The sequence below is a fragment of the Hippoglossus hippoglossus genome, chromosome 22 (genome assembly GCF_009819705.1).
Source record: "Hippoglossus hippoglossus isolate fHipHip1 chromosome 22, fHipHip1.pri, whole genome shotgun sequence".
Taxonomy (NCBI): domain Eukaryota; kingdom Metazoa; phylum Chordata; class Actinopteri; order Pleuronectiformes; family Pleuronectidae; genus Hippoglossus; species Hippoglossus hippoglossus.
Genome location: NC_047172.1, coordinates 20,558,045 through 20,579,303, shown reverse-complemented (window position 1 = coordinate 20,579,303; position 21,259 = coordinate 20,558,045). Strand labels below are relative to the sequence as shown.

The 21,259-nt window shown below is 41.5% G+C and overlaps 1 protein-coding gene across 1 annotated transcript; it reads right to left on the bottom strand.

Annotated features, from left to right (window-relative positions):
• Positions 1 to 3,932: 3,932 nt before the first annotated feature.
• LOC117755733 (F-box only protein 33) lies at positions 3,933 to 19,236 on the bottom strand. The gene is made up of 6 exons (XM_034575775.1): positions 18,670 to 19,236; positions 16,615 to 16,725; positions 15,869 to 16,029; positions 15,536 to 15,744; positions 15,122 to 15,419; positions 3,933 to 13,281 (listed from the first exon to the last, which is right to left on the bottom strand). The coding sequence occupies exons 1-6, from the start codon at positions 19,110 to 19,112 to the stop codon at positions 13,016 to 13,018; spliced, it is 1,488 nt and encodes a 495-aa protein (XP_034431666.1). The 5' UTR covers positions 19,113 to 19,236; the 3' UTR covers positions 3,933 to 13,015.
• Between the last annotated feature and the right edge of the window lie 2,023 nt (positions 19,237 to 21,259).

Below are 21,259 nucleotides of genomic sequence, written 5' to 3'. Positions count from 1 at the left end.
GCAGCATTAAATATGATTTTAAAACACAGGACAAGATGATGAGTATCCCTTGTACATCTGAAGCTCTTCCCGCTAGTTTGATGATAAGTTGCCATCCACAAGCAGATGTCTGGGATCACCAGCAGATGTTAGGGACACATCATCAGTTGTGTGCCTTAGGTATAAACACTGACCTTGTCAGGACCAGTCAACCTCATGGGGACAAGAGCCTGGTCCTAAAGAGGCAAATGTCATTTCTGAGGTCCTGGTTAAGGTTAGGGGTAAGATGTGTATTGTGGTTAGGTTAAGGTTAGAGTTCGGCGTGAATTAGACATGGTTAAAGTTATCGGTAATAAGTGGGTGGTGGTTAGATTAAGGTTAGGGATAAAGCTTTGGTTAGGATGTCCGTAACGAATGGAAGTCTGTGCAAAGTCCAAATAAGAAGAGCTGCACAAACCTGTGTGTGTGTGTGTTACATGAATGTGAGTGCCAAATGCAAGGTGACAGTGTGCATGAACACACAATATGTAATGTCATGTGTTCAAACACTGAGCTGCAGAGGAGCCTTTAAGTTGAAGTATATTGTCGATCACATTATGAGGCAGCTTTTAAGGGAAATTCACCATTAACCGTAATCCACACAGTAATTCTTTGCAACATTTAACAACACACATTCCCTTCTTTATCTGCCAAACACCTCATCGTCTCAAAGCTCTTGTCAAATGTTTAGTGTCATTTAAAATCATTAAAAATTCCTGTTAGGAATATCAGATCATGGGAATCTGGGCTATGTGTCCTTGTTTAGATCAGTTAAAAGCATGTATAACAGTTCATGGTAAAGCCTGTTCAGTAAATGATCTTTCATTATAAGTCCTCTCTTTCCATTTTCTATTTGCAAGGGGGAAAATGCCACCATTGTCAGCACTCTGTCAACAGAAGGCACGTGAAAAGGCTTGTTGCACTCAAAATGGCATCTATGTCTCCACTGTAGAGATTCAAAGACTAGCAAGAGTTACAATAGTATCAATATCATTGTTTTCTCCCACTCAACACACAGAAATGTCCGACACAGCTCGGTGACATTGTGTAAGTCTTTGGTCTTGATGAACAGGACACCTACAAACGTATTAAGGTCATTGCCCAGTTATATAACAGAAATCCTACTTCTCAAATCCCCCTCCTGCCATTTTTTCATGAATGAGTTGGGGATGACAGATTTCATTTTTTGTTTGTCACCTACTGGTAACCATGGCAGCCACACAAATCTGGGATTGCTTCACTTTAATTGGGTCACAGCGGCATGATAATCTTATAGTCGGATTCTCCAGACCTGAACGAGCTCTTTGTCTGAGCTAAAGCAGAAAACAAGCTACAAATGATTAGCCACTGGGTTCATCTGTTTCATCAGTGTGTGTGGGGACGTGTGTTTGGATGCAAACAAACCTGCCAAACATCCACTTGCATAATTCCTACTGAATTCAGCAGCCTGATCAGACCTCAGACCAGCTGTTGTACCTGCAGCTGGTCAGTTTAGCAGCATTTTACTTTTCACTGTAAGAGTCTTGTTAGATTTTCGTGACTCATCTAATTACACAGTAATGATCATGGAGTTGTTTACTGGCTGTGGGTAAATAAGGTGTGGTTGTTGCCTGCGTGTCTACCTCCATGTTGTTTCAAAGGAGGTTTATGAGCATAAATGATATGACTGTGATGCTCAAGACTAAACCCTCCATTTGAGAATGAAGACCAAGGAGGTTATGTTTTCATTGGCATTTGTTTGTTTGTTATTCAGCAGGATTACTCAAAAACAACAGGACAGATTACCACGAAGCTTGGTGGAAGGATCCAGTACGTTAACTCGTGGATCGTGATGAAAACAATTAGGCATGTTTAGGGAACTGATATTTATGAGTGTGTGCAAGTGGTGCAGATCCACATAAAAATCTCTGGTGAATTTAAATGTTGTTTCATAAGGGGACTGTTGACCGTTGGCATCCGCTAATTGTGTGCCATTATAGTGTATTAATAAAACTGGATGGGCTGGAAACTCCATGGGATGCTACAGTTTTGCCTCTACACTACATTAAACCTCTCGTATTTCTATGATAGTAAAAAAACAAGGTACTTAATAATCAGTGTGAACAAAGGGTAAACCAACAGACCTTGTTATCTGTTTTTGTCCGTCTCCATCTGTCTGTATCTTTCCATTCACCTCTTGTCCCTCGCTCGTCACCAACCAACCATTTTGCCTTTTAGTTTCCAGTTTTGTTGTCATGGCGACAGTGGTTGAATCTCATTTGCAAGTGTGTCCTGTGGCTTCCTCACGCGGGGGGGAAAGCCCTGCAGTGAACACTACAGCTTTCACTGCTGTTAATACATGCAGCGCCCATCTAGGACCTACAGAGTCGAAATTCCGACTTGAGCGGGCGTTCCTATTGCAACCTCCGACTCCGCGTTATAATGGAACGCGGCATTAGGGTTCACCCCTCGTCAGCTGTTCTTCTTATTGATGATGTGATTTTTTAATATAAATTTGTCAAGACTTTTTCACTCATTTCTATATGTTTAAATTAAGTATGCTTTTAACTGTTCACAGGTATTATACATTTCAACTTCCTATTTGCCATTAGCAATAAAAACGCTGCTCTTATCATCAACCGTTGTTTTGTGTTTCAGTTCTGGCATTTTGACATTTTTCTGTTTTAAAAGTATCGTTTTAGCACTGGTACTGGTTAAAAAAAAAAACAATACACAACCCTGCGTTGTGATGGAGTCTGTGAGGACAAATACATCGATCTCTGATTGAGTATAAAGCTGATAGCAGCTGGTCCCATGGTACAGTGGTTAGCAGCCTGTACATTTCCCAAACACTCTTACACAGTTATGATCATAAAAACTCAAACACTCCTTCATTAAAACCCGTCATCTTCAAAATGTATTTATTTGGACTTTTTAGTTTTATCCATGTCCCATCCACCAACAATGAGGAGTTGGGATTTATGACCTATACTGCAGCCTGACACCAGGTGGCGAATGAGATGCTTTGGCTTCACTTTTAGGGAGCAGTCATGTCTTCCATTTTGATATTCAGTCTATGGGAGACACTTTACCTTTAAAAGACCAAACAACTGTTTTCAGAAGTAGAAATCATATACACTTACACATTTTGGTTTTTTACATATTTTCCCACAGTTCAATGCAGCCATTGATTTCTATTCATTTCTATGCAAACTCAATTATCAGAGACATGTATTCCATCATCTTTATTTTTCGTTGAGTCTGCTCATGATTCAATGGCAGCCTGGAACTTTAAAAAAGGTTATGTACAGATATATGGTTTGTGAAGTGGATAGCTATGACTTAAAATGTATAGGATTTGCAATTAATGAGCCTTAATACTGGCAGGGTCAGTCTTATTTGTTTGGTATATATGTTCAGATCTACTCCACCTCATGTCATGTCATGGTGGAAGTTGGTCGTTTCAATCCTCCCAATATTACTTTGAGATATTTTTTAACTCTTAGTCTTGCAGCATGTATGTTAAGGGTTAAGGATGTCGTGAGGCACTTTATGTGTTATAGACTTTAATAAACCAAACACAATCTTTCCATGTACCCCCAAAAGTTCCCAAAACCTGGTTAGTGAATCATCTAGTTAGGACATCCTGTTTGTTTCCATCTCCATTAGTAACCTTGTATTCATGTATTATCTTTAAATCCTTAGTCGATCATAGATATATGCTTATTGTATAATCAGTAATGTAAATCATTTATTAGCATCAGTGCAGCAGTAAGACCTCTGTAAAAAAATCTCTGCATTAATGTTTTGTAGGTGATGCTAAATGAAACCTCTAAACAAACTGGCCTGGGAATCTTCGGTGTACTCTATTACCAGAATTGCACCTGAAGCTGAACACAGCAGGTAGAGAAACAATAAGACAATGAAAGCAAATGACTTTTTAATGCTTTTATTCACTGACTAAAAGAAGAGAAGCATTCATTCAACATTGATTCAAATCACCGTTCAGCAAGTTGACCCCACAAGTGTTCGCCACCTGCCAGTTTAGAGGTTTTACACAGAGGTTTGTAAAACGTCCTCTTTTTTCTCTACAACAGAACCATGGATCAACACTGTTCTCACTGATAAAATCTTCTCCTGCAGACTAATCCAATAAACAGCTGGGAAGATTTCAAATCAGACTTTAATTATAAGACTTCAGTCTTTGATTCAGTTTCACGACTAAAATGTTTTTTTAAAAGAACACTAGTTGTGGTGGAACTCCTCGTTTCTTGGTCATAACAAGTCATGCTAATCCATGCTGCTGAGGAACCAATCAAGTGGGAGCACATCTAGTTCTGCTTGAAACATGCAGAGGTGAGTTAGAAACTAGACTCTATATGTTTTAAAAGCTGTGCACAGATCAGATTTGTAGGTTTTAGAACAATAATAAAAAGGTATTTGACGTATGCTCCGTGGTTTATGAAATCTGGTCCAGCTGTATTTTGGGTTACGTCTGGCTCCCCGCTTACAGAAAGAGTAAAACTCGCTGCTATGTGCTCACTTGAACAAACAGTCACACAGGAACATAGCGCTCTGAATATTCAACATTAATGATGGTAAAACCATTTTTGCAAAACACACACAACAACATAGCTTCTGATTTACAAAGTCTGCGTGATTTCAATAACATACTTCACGTTCATAAATTGAACCCGGACATGTGTTGCATAAGAGTATACCACGGTAATGCATTGTTGATACCTATACAAATATGCACTATGTGAGTTTATATATCTATTTATATAGTTTATATTTCTTCCTCTATGGTTTTCTAAAGATGCAGCCGGGCGCTGTCAGCACTGCTTGTGCCCCTTTGTGGCCACTAGTAAGACTGCTGTTATTGCAAACTGTCCTGATTTTAAACAAATGCACAACATTCGTACCACGATAAAACTGGGGCCATCTAGCCAGTCTCACAGAGACCAAGAGTGAGCCCGCCGTCACCGATGCTGTCGCTGGGCTGGCTGACCAGAATCAAAAAGATCTTAAAACAAAATGATAAGATTTCACAAATCATAAGGCCAAGTATTGTCATTGCAAGTTCTTATTAGTTGTAACATTTTCATTTCTACTGCGTGACAGTGAGAGAAAGAAAAACTCAACAAAAACAAAAAGAGTGTGGATTATATGCATTCCTCTTGCATAGTTGTGAGGCTGGACTGGGCAGCAGGCCTGCCTGGCTAATTAGGAGGTTTGGCTCTCCAGACTCGACAAGAAAGACTTTGTTTACTCGCCAGGAACATCAGAGCCGCTGAGATCTAAAGCTATGGCGAAACCTGAAAACAGGAGAATAAGAACTTCCTCTAAAAGGTCTCAGTGTGGCCTGCTGCTGATGGCAGAACCTCCCTTTCACTGAGGTCATAAACTCGCCTCATACACATCTATCTTATCTGTTGTTACACAGGACTGATTTCATACCAGTGTGATGCACATCCAGTGTTTTTCTCCAAGTAACAGAAACATATATCAGGATGTTCATCAGATTCTTCACATTCTCGCCTGAGTCCAGCCCTATAGTGAGCTCATTCAACGTCTTGCATGTTACTGGTAGTAGTCTACGATCTTAGCTGTTCCATAAAAAAAATGTAAGAGACAGGAAGAGTCTTAAAACTCACATTATGATGAGGAAACCCTGTCTCGTCATGTTAATCCTTTCATAAACATTTACCTCTTCCCTGAATCTTGTTTAGGGAAGGTTTTAGGCCCACGACCATCTTACTACCTCTTTTCTACCGCTATTTTCAACTTTACTTTCATCAACATCCTGAGAGTCAAAATCACAACCTCTCCAGTTGAGTCTGAGCAGTGATTCAAGTGGAAATGAAACTGGTCATGTCTGATCTGCGTGTCTGTGGCTCTGAGCCTGTGTTTAGACTGATGCAGATCTAACACAGTCTGCTGCTTTGGTACTAAACACACACAGTCACACTTCTGTCCATGTCAGTGAGATTAGTATTGGCTGTTGAGGACAAGCACAAACGTGTCAAACTCTGCTGTTTGTCTTAGGGCCTGGTCGGACAGACAAACCCAGATCCCTGTAGATCTTCTGATCATGACACTGAGTTTTAATAAGCTGTCAACACCAACTGTCTCAGATGGATGACATTAAGAGGCCAGCTCTGTGGATTCAATTTCCCATCAGGCCACAGGGGGCCCTGCTATCTTCCAGGATATTCTCTATGAATGCATATAAACAGCACAAAAAACATAGCAAAATAAAAAAAAGAACATAAACAACTCAAAAGGGGCATATCGACCTGGCTGCAACCACATGCGTTTACACTAACTGCTGGTAATGGTCTCCTGAATAACTGAAACCCTGTCTCTGCTCTAGTATTCTACCTGTCACTTTCATGGAAGAACTCATTAAAATATTCACTGTGTGTCAGTCTATGTGTTTACACATTATAACATTGTCATACACAAACCCCTGTCTGCATACGGTGTAAAAATAAGTCCAGCCCAGACGCCAGGTGCCCTTTTGTATCCATCGTGAACATGTACATTGACGTCTGTACGTATTTGTGTGTGTGCTAAATACGCAGACTGAGCTCATCTTCCCGGGTTGTGACGTTTATTAACTGGAAGATTGATTCAACGAGTGAAACCAACTGATTTCACGGAAAGAGTAACTCGACTTTATATATAGCACAGTCAGTGTGGCGTGCTTTCACTTGTGACCTTTTGTGTACCCGACACAAAAGGCCCTTAAATGGCCTCGGGATGCATCGAAGCATCGAGTGAAAGCAAAGCTTGGCATTGCAGGAACGCATGTTAGAAACACAGTTGACCTTTGAAATGGTGACACTTTATATCAACCACTTTCGAAATGGTATCACACCTCTGCTCTGCTCAGACCAGCTGGTGATCTGGTGTGACTGTCAGTACTAGCTGCATCTCTGATCCCTTCAAAATCACACCATTCGAAAATAAATATAAAAAAATAGAGAGGGTTTAATTTTCTTGTAGTAGACTGTTTGCTAGTCAGATGGCCTGAGCAACCCCCTATGTGGAATGTCCTCTTATTAGCAGATCTCTAGCAGCAATTTTTTTTACAGCTCCAACAGCTCAGGACTAAATGTTTTCCATCAAACCTGACCCTGGCCACGGGCTTGCAGGAAACAATACATAAACATCAAGCACAGGGGCCTTTGTCCTGAAACTGAGGAGAGTGTTTGGTCCCTGATGTGTTCTGAGATAGATCCAAACTCTTCGTCCTCCTCACCTTTAGTTTTACATTCACTCACTCCTCACAGTTGAACAGGTGATGGAGAAAAGACAAAGGGGGGAGGAAATATGGAAGAGAGCACACAGCTGCAGTACTGCACTGCACTTCCTTTGCTTTGTGATCCTACGGCAACATGCAATGTATATCCTGAGTGGCATTCATGATGTGCAACAATTCTGCAAACCCATATTAAATAACATATGTTGGATATATATGTAATTCAATACAGCCACGACAGATTAGCCAGGCCTTTGTGCACAGGTCTGCTTTGGACTTGATCTACAAGGACTGTTGACAATTCATCCAGTCCAGCACAGTTTTCTCCATATTACATCAAGGCCAGTGTTTGGACACACAAAAAACAGAGTGGTCGTAGTCAGAGGAGGAAACACAGGCTGCTTTCAGACGTGCATTGAACTTTGAATAACCTCCTGACATTCTCCGGAGGGGCTGTAAATGAGAAGGCAAATGAGAGGCTGCAGAGTTTCTTAGGTCAGCCCTCCAGTAAAAACTCTGGAGGAAGTCAGAATGAGCCGATATGAGATCACAGAAGGAGATTCTCCGCAGGATTCACCGCGAGTGAGTGGGCGTATTGATGCCATTTTGAACACGCCACTGAGTAAAAGAAAAACCAAAACGAATACAAATATCTCAGGATGAAAAGCGGCGCCATACACTTAGGAGAGGCAGACAATGACGTCAAAAGGGCTTTTGGTTTAAGGGCCTACGCTAAAGTCAATGTGTTGTAAACAAAAATATGATCTCCGCAGTAGAATTTCTACATTATGTTCTGCCCCTGCCTGCACCACATCTCACCTGAACCCTAAGAAGATCTCTGTGTTGTTGTGAACGCGTCTAAGCGGAGAATCTCCTGCTGCGTTGTTCATGTGTGAAAGGCAACCTCCGGAGAAAGTCCTCATCCAATTGTGTGGACATCCTCCAAAACGGCTCAAGAGAGGAGCGGAACCACAAGGAGTAAAGAGAAAAAGAAGGTGAAGAGTAGAATACTGGACCAGCCTCCTGCCAGTGTGTGTGTGCGGGCACTTCAGTTAGACTTGTGTCTGTGTTAAGTTTGTTCCACTGTGGTCTTTGGCAGCTTAAAACACATCAAGGAGAGAAGAACCGATCCAGTGACTCCTAATATTCAAATGAGCGAGTTAGCGGCCTGAGCTATTGTTATTTTCCGTCCTCCTCCGCGCTTTGAAAACCGATTGTACCCTGAGAACGAAACGATTTCAGTTCCTGTTTCCTGCTGCAGTAGAAGTGATAAGACTATGCTGCTGGACACGAGCAAGCCAAACCCCTCCCCCTTTAAATATACACACACACACACACACACACACAAACGCAGAAAACATACAACGGCTACACTGCTGATATCTTCTTCACATACACATTCAAAACATTGTATTTGCACATTTTCTACTGGATATACTTTTCACATGAAATCTTGCACAAAAAAATCCAGGCACACTCTGAGAAAAATGTATATGCGTGTGCTGAAAGCTCTAGCTACTGTAACGCTGCCTCCCTAAAGAGTGGACTAACAAATCACAGCAACGACTAATACACAACACAAAGCCAGTAACTTGGGAAGAGCAAAGAGAAACTCCAGAGGCTTTCAGGCACAAACTGGCTCAATGTGTAGTGATTAGTGACGACACACAGGGATCAGGGACAGGTTCTTTTTTCCACTGGCAGTATTTTTCAACATGCTATACTGATTCCTCTCCTAATGTGTCAAACCCTAAAGTCATTTGCCTGTAGTCTCAACTCTTCTTTCTCTGCACAGCGTTATTTCCACATCATCTCACGAAACGTTTGGTGTTTTGGTGAAGAAACAAACTAATAGAAGCAATATATATTAAAAAAAGAGACATTATTCTGCAATTATCTACTTTCTTTCTTTTACTCCTCTGCATTCTGTGGCCTAAAGGTTCTTAAAATATTTCTATATCACAAATAGTTAAACCATCAACTTTTGATAAATAATGTTTCCATATGGGAAGTGACTATGATAAGAAGACAATTTATTTTAATACATTCTTCAATGAAAATAATATAAACGAGATGAAACTTTTAATCCACTCTAGCAGAATCTGGTAAAACCACAGCCCCTCATATTATTCTGGGTAGAAACACGGTCATAGGGGCTCAAACAGTGAAATCTGACTTCTTGTGAGGAGCCAATAATATGTGGAGACATGAGAAGACAGCGAACAAAGGCGGGTACACACGGCGAATAGGGATGGAGCCTGTAAAATCTGCTTGTTAATATCGGTTTGTAAAAGTCTATTTACTTTGCTGAGCCGTCTAGCTTGACATTACATTCTACCATAAAACTGCTGTGATTTCACTTATCATCAGCTGACGACAATAAACAACACAAAGCAATAAACTCGAGCTATAAAATGAGGATGAGGGGAAAACAACGGCCGAAGGGAGGAGGAAGATTAAAAACCCAATATAATTTGAATGTCTTCATGTTGGTGTTGCTCTCCCTTCTGAATGTACAGCTTTACACACTAAGCCACAGACAGCCTTTAAAAGAAACTCTTGGTACCAAAGTGCATTCATCCTGAGATATGGACCAAGGACGAGAGAGATTATCACGGCTGAACCATCAAGGTCCCATAACGGACGCCCAAACATTTGGTAGCCCATAACAAGGTGCGTTTCATCCTGAACCTGCAAGGTGCTGCCATGCTGCGAAACTCTGGTTCCACATTAGTCCACGGAAAAGCCAGCCTTGTAAACTATTGGCCTTGATATGGACCTTCACAGACTGCGATGCCGTTGCCCCGACCTCAGACTGAACGGAGCTGTAGACATTTGAGATGGTAACTTTTCTAAAAGCGGCTACTCATGAAAGGTAGGTGCCCAATGGCTCAATCCAACTTTACTGTTAAAATACCAACTCAGCCTAGGAATGCCTTCATAACACACCAGTGGACCACAGCTGTCCCAACACTGAAGCATCAGATCAGGGCCCAGTCATTCACAGGTGACACTGAAACTCCGTATCTCTCCATAGCACAAGATGTTCTGTCAACATTGCCTGGCTTAACTCATGATCATGGCGCGCTAGCACTTCCACTGAGCCTGAACAATATTTATTTCAGTATTAGATCAAAAGGCATCCACTCAGTGATTTTAAACAGGTAGACAGTAATTGGGCCCAGCAGGGCTTCTATCGACAGGATGGACTCCCCATCTCTCTGTCCCCCCATCATCTACTGGAGATATAAAACGTGCAATGAGCAAGATTGTTTTTTGCCATTCTTTAGTCTTTATCAACCTTAATCTTTGAAAACAAATGTATGATTAGGTTTGTTGACCCTCCGACCGAGGCGGAGTGAGGGTTCATCAGATGGCAGATAAACAACATCATCAATAACAACAACAACTGGATCCAGAAAACAAGGGGCTGTTTCCAAGGCAACTGTGACTCAAGAAGAAATAAGAAAAAAAAAAAAAGAGGAATATTTCTCACATTAACTCAACTGATTGTTTCACACACCCCATGCAACAACATCACCACCACCACTGAGGCCGTGGTCATGGTGATGTTAAAAGCCTACCTGAGACTGACAGAGAATACGTTTCGCAACAAACAACCCAAAACCACATTGTGCTGTAGGTGTCATTTTTTTCCAAAAAAGTGAAAAATGCAGTCTTGGCTGTAAGTGGAACCTATAATGTCCAAACTCACTTATTCAACAACCCCCAACTGATGTGGCGAGAAATGCATTTCTGCTGCAAATATAACTATACACTTCGCCTCAAATAAAATTAAAAAACAACTGGCCAACAGAAGAGAGTAAAGTTACATTCAGTGCCTTTTCTTTTCCCTGTTCTTAATCATGAAATGTTTTCCTCCAGGAGAACTGGTTCCTACCTACAGTGCTGCTGGCATTCACCACCATAGGAAGCGGTGCATACAGAATACTGGTGTTGTTTTAGCATGGCCTATGAGAGTAGTCTTAGAGAAATCTCAAAACATGGATATATACGGCATTATGGAGTGAAATCCTATTTCCTCTATGGAATGTTAAAGACCTGCTTGGAGATGGTTTTAACCCCAGAGCACTTCACATTTTGACACAAACTGCTGTTCTTTTCTTTGATTTGACATACAAAGGGGCTATAGTGAAACCAGTGACACCAGTTGGAAAGTTTTGATCTCTAGAGGAAAGCAAAGGCAGCAATAATTACGGTGAATATAGAAAAAAATGTAACGGTTTACTAGCAGCTCGCTACAGGTCAAAACAGAACACAGTGGGGGTATGTTGTCTTGTAACAGGCAAAATTTTCATAGTTTGGCTCTGAATGTCAGTCAGAGGACGAGGCTCCTTTCCGTCGACTGGTGAAATTGCCCCGAAAGGTCAACAAGTGAGCTGGGTAAGAAGTGTGTTGGCGGCAAGTGTGTAACAATCTCTCTCCATAACACCATCACTAAGGTGCTCAAAACCTTAAATAAAACCATTAAACTTTGAAATGCCACTCAAGTTGAAATGATCTGAGGCTACATCCATACTACTATGTTTTCGTTTGAAAACTCTGTTTCTGATCATCCAGACTAAAATGTGGCCCCAGAGTTTTCAAACTAAAACGCGGCCAGCAGCGTCTAAAACTCAAGAGTAGTCTGGACGCCAGGCGTATAAATAGCAGAGTTGATGGACAACGTATTAATGTGGATGTAGCCTGACTCATGGCACTGACATGGCTGTTGCTGAAAACTGCATTAAAACTGATTAGCACCAACCTCGGTCCGCCATTTTGTGATGGAGATTCCCACCCTGCTGGCAAGGCTCTCGTACTAGTGGACACGCGCACATGGTGCTCTTTCAGAGCAACAGAACAAATAGTGAAGGTTGCATTACCCAGGAAGTGATTGATCATTTCGTTTACAAACTCCAGGTTTTGCTGGAGTGGAGCAGACAGACCGACACAGAGTAAATTGTTTAAAAAAAGAAAAGAAAAATAGTTTCACAACTTAAGCTAGTTGTACGTGTCTGAATACGCACTTCCTCCTCAAATCATCTCGCCCCATCACTTGTTCTATCTGTGAGCAGGATGATTATATATCTGGATTGAAATGCATACAAAGCCTATACAGGCAAGGGAACCATCACAGAGGAAAAACAAGATTATACACAGCACAGGGAGAGATGGAATACAGTTAAATGAAAAAAAAAAGGCAAGAAAAAAAAAAACAGTTTGAAGTTACATTATACAGAGGCTCTGCAGGTTATCAAGGTGAAGCAGAGACATCGAGCTTGAATACTTGTGGACAAGACCAGACCAGCCTGGGCCATGCCAGACATCAGGGCATGTGAAGCAGCAGGATGACCCCTTTTAGCAGACACATTAAAAAAAATTGTCACTACTCAAGTCTGGCCATTGGTTAGAGGATTAAATGCCAATTATAATATCCAGTTTTATTTGGACATTCTTAATTGGATAATTTATTCAGTAAATACTATGCCAGTGGATGACTATGAAATCTGCTGGAAATGGTAATAAATGTTTGTGTGCTAAAACCCCTGTGAATTGAACACGAAAAATAAAAATAAACACAATCAGCTCACATCAATTCACAAGAATAAACTTTATAGATTAGGTTTAGTTTTCTCACGGGGGTCTGCTTTTTGCCTGGTTCAGAGGTCTGAGCTGAGCTGGACCTGGTGGGTCTGGTCTGGTCTTGACAACAGATTAGACTAAGGTGTGTTGGAGTTGCCCCCTTGCCTACATGCCCATGCTGAAAGCCTGCAGCTCACGGTGGAATTGCTGGGTGGGTTCGGACAAAACCAGGCTAGAATCCAGGCAAGGGTGCCAGACGCGGCCGAGGCCCAGCGAGACCTCTTTGACCAGGTTGTGGACCGGGTCACCTTCCATGCACACCGACTGGTCGGGGTCAAAGTCGATGCTCTCCTCAGAGACGGTCAGGATGCGAAGACTGGAACCTCGTAGCCGAGAGATGGCCACCAAGTTATGGGACCAGACAGTGTAACCTACAGATAAAGATGAGGGAGGTTGAGTAATATTAAGTACTATCTGTGTAATATACAGCTCTACAGCTACAAAACATTAGTTGTTAAATCATAATTAAATGAATAAAATATCAATCTGAATGTACTTTAATTAGAACCTGTCATTTTCCTTTATTTATAATTTTCTTATGTTAATATATCAGCCCTGATGCAACTTTGACCTAATTCCAGACAAACACAATGCCTGCAGGTTAAGAAAGGAACATTAACATAACAGAAATATTGACTGCAATGTCTAGACCAGCTGGTGTACAACAGGCCACAGTAACCAAGCAAATCTGTTAATGATTGAGATGTTGCCTCCCACAAGAGAAACTGCAGTCCCTCAGTAATGAAGCAAATGCTCTGTGTCATCAAGCCAAAAGATTTAAACCCAATTCTGTGTTTCTCCTCAGTACTACGAGACCTTTAGCTTGTTTCAGCACACTGTTTTGGATTGTTTTTTGATAAGTGGAACTCTATTTTTTTGAGTCACTATCATTGTTCTCATCTCCAAACATAGCAGGTAGATGTTTTCAGTGGAAAAGTTCTGATAATCCACCCCACAATACCTGCCCAGCAACAAACATGGTGGAGTAAATGAGCCAGATATTTGCCTCAGGAGAGGGTTGCAACCCAAAAGAACTAAAAGGAGAAGTAACGTTGGGCATAAATGTCTCTACTAGCCAGAGAAATGACTGCTTAAGAATACACATTTTACTCTGTATTTGCTGGATGTGTGACACCAGACAAGACAACTTCATTACCTCATAGTATTTTGGTGTTGAATGAAGATTAATTGATAAGAATAAAATAACCACTGTAGGTCTCCTTAGCTTTAAGCTACCACATATACGATGACGCCACTGATCCTCAGATCTATCCAAGTCTGAACCAATGGGTACACTATACAATATGTAACTACTGTAACCATGACTGTATGCCATCAAACATAGGCCCTGCACAGACCATAATGAACCTCCTGTCAATTAGAGTTGGGGACTATTCACATTTGAACCAATACCAGTACCTGGAATTCGGTACCGGTACCCAACGGTACTTTTTCCCGGTACTTTACTCTCTCTGACTAACAAAAAAGTCTGACAAGGGTTTTGCGTGCATAGATAATTGCGAGGCAGAGCTGAACAGTCGTTACAGTTCATCTCTCGTACTGATACGCACACACACAAGCACTCACACACACAAACAGTGTGATCGGACACGTGTAAACTCAGAATGGGTAAAAACAACTGAATTTGTAAGCTTTGTCAATGTACGGAGAGCCGGAGGAGATGGCAGCATGAATGATAGAGACATAGAGAGGAGCAGTAAATCACTGACAGAGCCGGTAACAACTGTAAAAAAATAACCTTTTTACTGTCCAAACATGTAAGAATAGACCCAAAACACTGTAAGCAAACATGGTGGAGCTGTGGCCGGGCTGTGCTCACTCTGACGGTCCCTGGGTCTGTGCCCTGGTGCCGTGCATGGCTCCCTGGGTGTCTGCGCCATTGACTTGCTATTGTTCTGTGGATTGATCGTAAATGAGCTTGTTTTGATCACGTTCCAGGGGTGAGTCACATGGTCTTGCTTTCTCTCTCTTTATCTAGCATATACTCTCTCTTTCACTCTCCCTCACGTATATATACTCTCTCACCCAGATGCGTTCACAAGTACCGAAATTTGGCACAGATTGATTTAATGTAAATCGGTAGCCGGTAGTGCCGACGTAATTCGGTTGGTACCCTTAAAAGTACTAAGTTTGGTACCCAACCCTACTGTCAACTTACTGTATATTCCACAAACAACAAGCTCAACTCACCATGTATCACCAGTACAGCCAGCTGAGTACATCTCCATGCTAAAAGGACCAGTGGGTCTTCGTTGCGATTGATACTGAGGTCAGGGAAGTCAGGGTCATCCCTCAGGAGCAGGAAGTGTGTCAGCGTTTTGTTGTACTGCTGAGAGATGAGCTCCAATGTCGCATCAGTCACCAGTGTGCTGTAACTGTCGAGGTGGAGGCGCACCAGAGGAAGGCTTGGTTTTAGGACCCTAAGGAGCTCCGAGCTGTCGACCTCTAGGGCCATGATGTAGACTCGCAGGTTGGCACTCACACGGACCTGAGGATGATCAGGTTATCTTGACTGATGAATTCAATGATAAATGGTAATTTTCAACAAACATCCATGCCTTGTCATCATATAGAACAACTGTTACTTAGAAAATCACAGATTACCAGTGCCTTCCAATCGTCCTCTGTAGCGGTCCCTTCTAACGATTTGAACTCCAGGGCGGCGCCATTGAGCAGCAAGGAGAGGCGATGCAGTGGAGTTCGGCTTGGAGACGCCAGCAGACCACAAAGCTCAGATGTCAAGTCAGAGAAATCCAGCGCCAAAGAATTAAGATTAGAGAGCCGATCTAACTCTGATGGTGAGATGAGGGGGCCTGAAGACAGTTTCCAGAAACGTGACATGTTACAAAACAAAAATGTGCAAATCTGGCTGTAATTTTTTTACAATTTAATCAAGTGGTGAGCCCCAAGCTTGTGAAATACCAGACAAACACATACCTAGCTGGTGGTCCAGTAAACTGAGGTGCCGCAGGGTCTCAGCTGAAGGATTAGACAGGCAGGCTAAGGAGCAGGGAGTCACCAGACCCAGCATGAAGCTGCAGGACAACCATCTCAGCTGCCGGCTGTTGGACAGCAACTCCATGAACAACTGCTGGATTCTGCAGATAGCAGAGGGGACCGGTTAATGAACAGAGGTAGGGGGAATTATCTAAAAATAACTTTATCAGCATGACTTCAGCTTCCTACAAGGTCACACAAGGTCAGACCCGGAGATTTGTCCATTCCAAATCAAATGAAAGACAAATTTCATCCTTAAAAATACACCGTAGAGGTAAAGAGGGAAAAACAAGACCAACCAAACATCAGGTTTACGAAACAAACCAACAGTTCTGGTTATGAATGAGAAGAGCTGTATTACAAAAGGAATGGCCATTAAGAGTACCAACCATCTGTGGGCATCCAACAATATGTGTATGTTTAAAAGTTGAAGAATATTTAGAACAACATCAAGGAAGTAACATTAGAGTTGCTCCAATACTGATACCAGCATCGGAAATGCTGACAAAAAGGCCGGTTCGGGCATCTACAAGTACTTAAGTCTATGTACCGATCCGATACCACCTCTTTGTATATTAGTTTTACCCAGATAAAATCGACATCACTTCTTCTTTGCTGCTCCAAAATGAACGACAGAATTGGAATCTTTTTCCTCCGAAAATTGTTTTTACGTTAAGTGTGCTTACTCGTTGATCTTTTTGTCCCCCTGGTGGATCTGGTGCAGGTTTGAGCTGTCTAATAGTCCCTCCTGCTGGAGAATACAGGTGTCTCCATACAAAGTCAGCTTTTTCAGGTTTCTAGAGAACGAGAGAGTCAATGTTAGAAACACAGAAATGTAACAACATTCAATACTAGATTGATCCATGACTGCCACGTGTGTCGATATCTTGACGTTGCCCTTGTAATTACTCAGTAGTCATCACTACATTATTACATGTATTCAGCACTCGCAGGTTAAATGTCAACTGCATCCATGCACACATAAATACACATATAACAATAACATCAGTTGCAGCTGGTAAGGACGTGACATCTAGATGATCACATATGAATAATTTAAAAAGAAACAGCTCAACCTATCTGTACCGGTATCCTCCATATCGCACAAGACAGCCATATTATCTTTGATCGATCAACATTTTTTTAAGTTGGTCAGGCTGGTATAAGCTGTGTATCTGGTTTGATCAGACACTGCACATAGAGGATGTCTGGTAATCTTGGAGTTGGGTGTGACCATTTCCAAACCAAACTACTTTATGTGGCAAAACGTAGGCATTTTGTTTGTCTCATCCAACCCTGGTTCTGTACATCGCTGAGTTGCCAGCAAAGCATTATGTCTGCTCTGCTGTCTTGATCCCTTTATTTTTACATGCTCTGTATAGCAACAATCAAGGAACAATCCATGTGCTAAAAGATGCAGCTTTAAAAACTGTTTAGTTAAGCATTATCAACAACATGCAGCCACACACGACATGGTCTACCCAGCAGGTGCTGTAGAAATTGTGTTTGATGCAGCCCACATCCTGTAAATGAGCTGAGAGCTAAGCTTTACAAGATTCTTAGACAGACTTGTGTACAGCAGCTACTTAGTGAGGAAAAACCCCATTAAAGGAAGAGTGTCTCGACTCATTGTTTTGAACATGAACCAGCACCTGGGGAGTGGGAGCAATGCATTTGCTGAAAGAAACACACACTGCATCACACCATGAGGGCCTACCATGAACCATGTACCATTACATTTTCGCATTCCTTTCACATAGGGCATTTATCAACATTTTCCCTGATTTCCCAGGGAACAATTCATGGTTCTTGAAAACTTCAGACAGATTAGTGGGACTGGTATAAACAACTGTTGGGCCTTAGCGGAGGTTTGCACGCTACCGAGTGCTGTTCTAGTTTTTGAATGGAAACATCTCTATAAGAAGGATTCAGACAAAAGAAGTGGTTTCCGCCCCCTCAGCAGAACTAAGACATGAACTGGACAGCTGTGGATGACTGCTATTTCAATACTACAAAGGACTGTAAGCGCATAATAGAGAAGGTGGGAGAAGGCCTCACAGAGGTTTTGCTCTAAAATCAGAAATCTTGACAAAAAGAGTTAAGTTTTACAGAATGTCCACAGCAGAAATGATCCAAGAGGCCAGATGTCATCTAGACACCTTATAGCTGATCAGACTATACAATGTGCAACGACATACTATAGCTAAATATATATATATATATATATACACACACACTGTATATGTGTGTGTCAGTGCTGATATCAGCAAGTCACAGCCAACAAAGCCTTCTCTGGCCACCACCAGTTCAGCATTGTATCAGCTGGTATGTAGAGACCAGTGTAACATGGAAAACACAACCAGCAACAAAAGAAACGCAGGCGAGCATTAGACTTGTCATGGACACTGACGCCTCCATCACATATACAGTATTATTTGACGTCAGTAAATGTTAAAACTGGACATTAAAAAGAGAATATTTCAAAATGTGTTCAAATACATAAAGATAACAGTGGTTGCTAGCTGCACTGCAAAGACATGACCTGGTTACGTAACGGCTAATGTCAGGGTTTGTTTATAGCAAACTAAGCTAGCTAGCTGCTAGCTTAATGCGACGCAACAAATACTGAAATGTTACCTCACGATTCATTTTCTTTGAATTCAACATTCGCACAATTCATTGAAATGGACCGAAACAAGAACACAACGGAAATAGTTTTTTTACAGCGAATGTAACGGTACCTGTTGTTGCGGATGCTGGTGACCACACACAGCACCTGGTCCAAGTAGGTGGCCATGGCGTCCCTCCATCGCTCGGAGAGCTGCGGGTCGCCGTCCGGACCGGTCGGCTGGTCCATCCTGGCGGACGACGGGTCGTTGCTCAGGGGGCTGAGGTAGCCTTCTACCGGCGCGAGTTCCAGCTGCAGCTCCCGCACGAAAGAACCGAACTTCCGCATGAGGAACTCCAGCCTCGGGGTCTCCTCGGAACCGGAGCCGCCGCCGAGCCGCCCGCCGCCTATCCGCAGCTTGAGCTCGGTCCACAGCGCCGGGTAGAAGAGACACTCCCTCCACCGGGAACACACGGCCGAGGCCCGGAGCTTGTCTCGGTCGGACAGAAAGGAGAATATATGGACGATAAGCTCGCTGGGTAAAGCCATGGCTCCGACACCCCCACACAGAGCCATGGCGAGGTAAGCGAGGTGCTGTCTGAAAACCAAGCGGATAAAAAGGAAACGTTACAACGGTTTTTAAAATGGGCCCAGCAACGGCCGATCAGCGCTTCTTCTCCTGGGTGAAAACAACCAGTGTTTTCAGCTTTGCCTTCAATAGTATTGGACCGTACCACCTTCTGTCTAAACAAGGGGATCACACCGATTCTCATGAATGTAACAAAACCATATATCGATGGATACATTCAAGTATTTGACAGAATTGAGGTTTTATTTGTAAATAATATTCATGCGTTTTGGACATTTTTGCATCTGTAGTTGCATTTCTATGTTGTCAGGTGAATGGTTCAGTCCTGAGGTGCTGTTATTTTTGCCATACTGCCGTGCTCCGCGGGAGGGCGCTGTCTCTCCACATCCAGAAAAGTCGAGCCCACACGTGATTTTTATTTTGGATTGGTTCCCACCCAGACACACCCCCTCCTACACTGCTGCAGAGGGAGAGCACAAGATAGATAGATAGATAGATAGATGGATAGATAGATAGATAAAAGGATAGATAGATAGATAGATGGATAGATAGATAGATAGATAGAAGGATAGAAGGATAGATAAAAGGATAGATAGATAGATAGATAGAAGGATAGATAGATAAAAGGATAGATAGATAGATAGATAGATAGATAGATAGATAGATAGATAGATAGAAGGATAGATAGATAGATAGAAGGATAGATAGATAGATAGATGGATAGATGGATAGATGGATAGATAGATAGATAGATAGAAGGATAGAAGGATAGATAAAAGGATAGATAGATAGATAAAAGGATAGATAGATAGATAGATAGAAGGATAGAAGGATAGATAAAAGGATAGATAGATAGATAAAAGGATAGATAGATAGATAGATAGATAGATAGATAAAAGGATAGATAGATAGATAGAAGGATAGATAGATAGATAAAAGGATAGATAGATAGATAGAAGGATAGATAGAAAGATAGATAGATAGATAGATAGATAGATAGATAGATAGATAGATAAAAGGATAGATAGATAGATAGATAGATAGGAACATTTCTCCCACCAATAATTGAAAGTAACTGAATGTGTGTTTTTTTAAAATAATTTTATCATATTATTAGACCTTAAGAATCAAACTCTATTTTAAATAGCACTGAAAACAGTATGAAAATAAAACAAACAACATGTAACGTGTAGAGAGTATCATGAACACATCATAGCGACATTGATAAAATAGAAAAATAAACTCCCCGTCGGGCAATCGAACCCCGGTCTTCCGCCTGACAGGTGGAGATACTGTCCACTATACTAACGAGGAAGGGTGGACACCATTATAAAGGCAGCGCTTCTTATTTATAATGTTAGGATTTGTCTTAACGTCGTTATGGATAGCACTGAAATGTTGACACGTGTTTAATTGACACACTTTAAAACAATACAGCATTAACACTAACAGCCACACCACACATATGCCCACGTAATAAAAACATGACCCTCAGCAGGTTTTACAATCTCAATGTGATCTTTTTTTTCCTAGCCTGCATCGCTCCCGTTATTGTCAAGTTATCATCATTTTGTAAGATTTGTCAATCGATCAAACTCACCAGTACTTGTGAATACTAAAAAACTTAAACATGTCAACACCACAGTCTATGGTCAACACACTACACCAGGTCTTGAGTCTATAGCCACAAAATAAAGCAAGAGGAAAGAGGACCACCCAACACCAGGATCAGTGACTGAGCTTGTTTCAGGTGTTACGACACCTCCACATGGAAAGGGTAAGATTATTAATCCTTTAAATCACTCTATTGTCTTTTAAACCTTTTTTACATAGTTCTCTCCTCTGTTGTTTTCGGTAATTAGCCTGTTAGCTGTATTAATGAGCTATTATGCAAATTAATTAAGCTATTAATTGGCCCGTTAGCTAGCATATCCTTAATGTGGTGCTAAGAGTGAGGGTCCAACTGAATTTTTTAAAATCAATATCAGTTTTTAGTGTAAAAATAAACTGAAGACAACACTTTGAAAGTCTCTTGAAGTAAGTCAAAACTGGAAAGTTTGAATTGACAGGTTTTCTTTAAGTAACAAAACTTTAAGTGTAAATATTGAACATTTATTAAGTGGTATATGTAACC

Bases quoted from the DNA above. Each gene is read 5' to 3' on its own strand.
- LOC117755733 (XM_034575775.1), bottom strand. From the start codon at position 19,112: ATGGCTCTGTGTGGGGGTGTCGGAGCCATGGCTTTACCCAGCGAGCTT. The intron at 16,726-18,669 runs GTACCGTTACAT...CTCGTTCTCTAG, and splicing joins ACCAGCATCCGCAACAACAG to AAACCTGAAAAAGCTGACTT. The intron at 15,420-15,535 runs GTAATCTGTGAT...GATCATCCTCAG, and splicing joins AGGACGATTGGAAGGCACTG to GTCCGTGTGAGTGCCAACCT.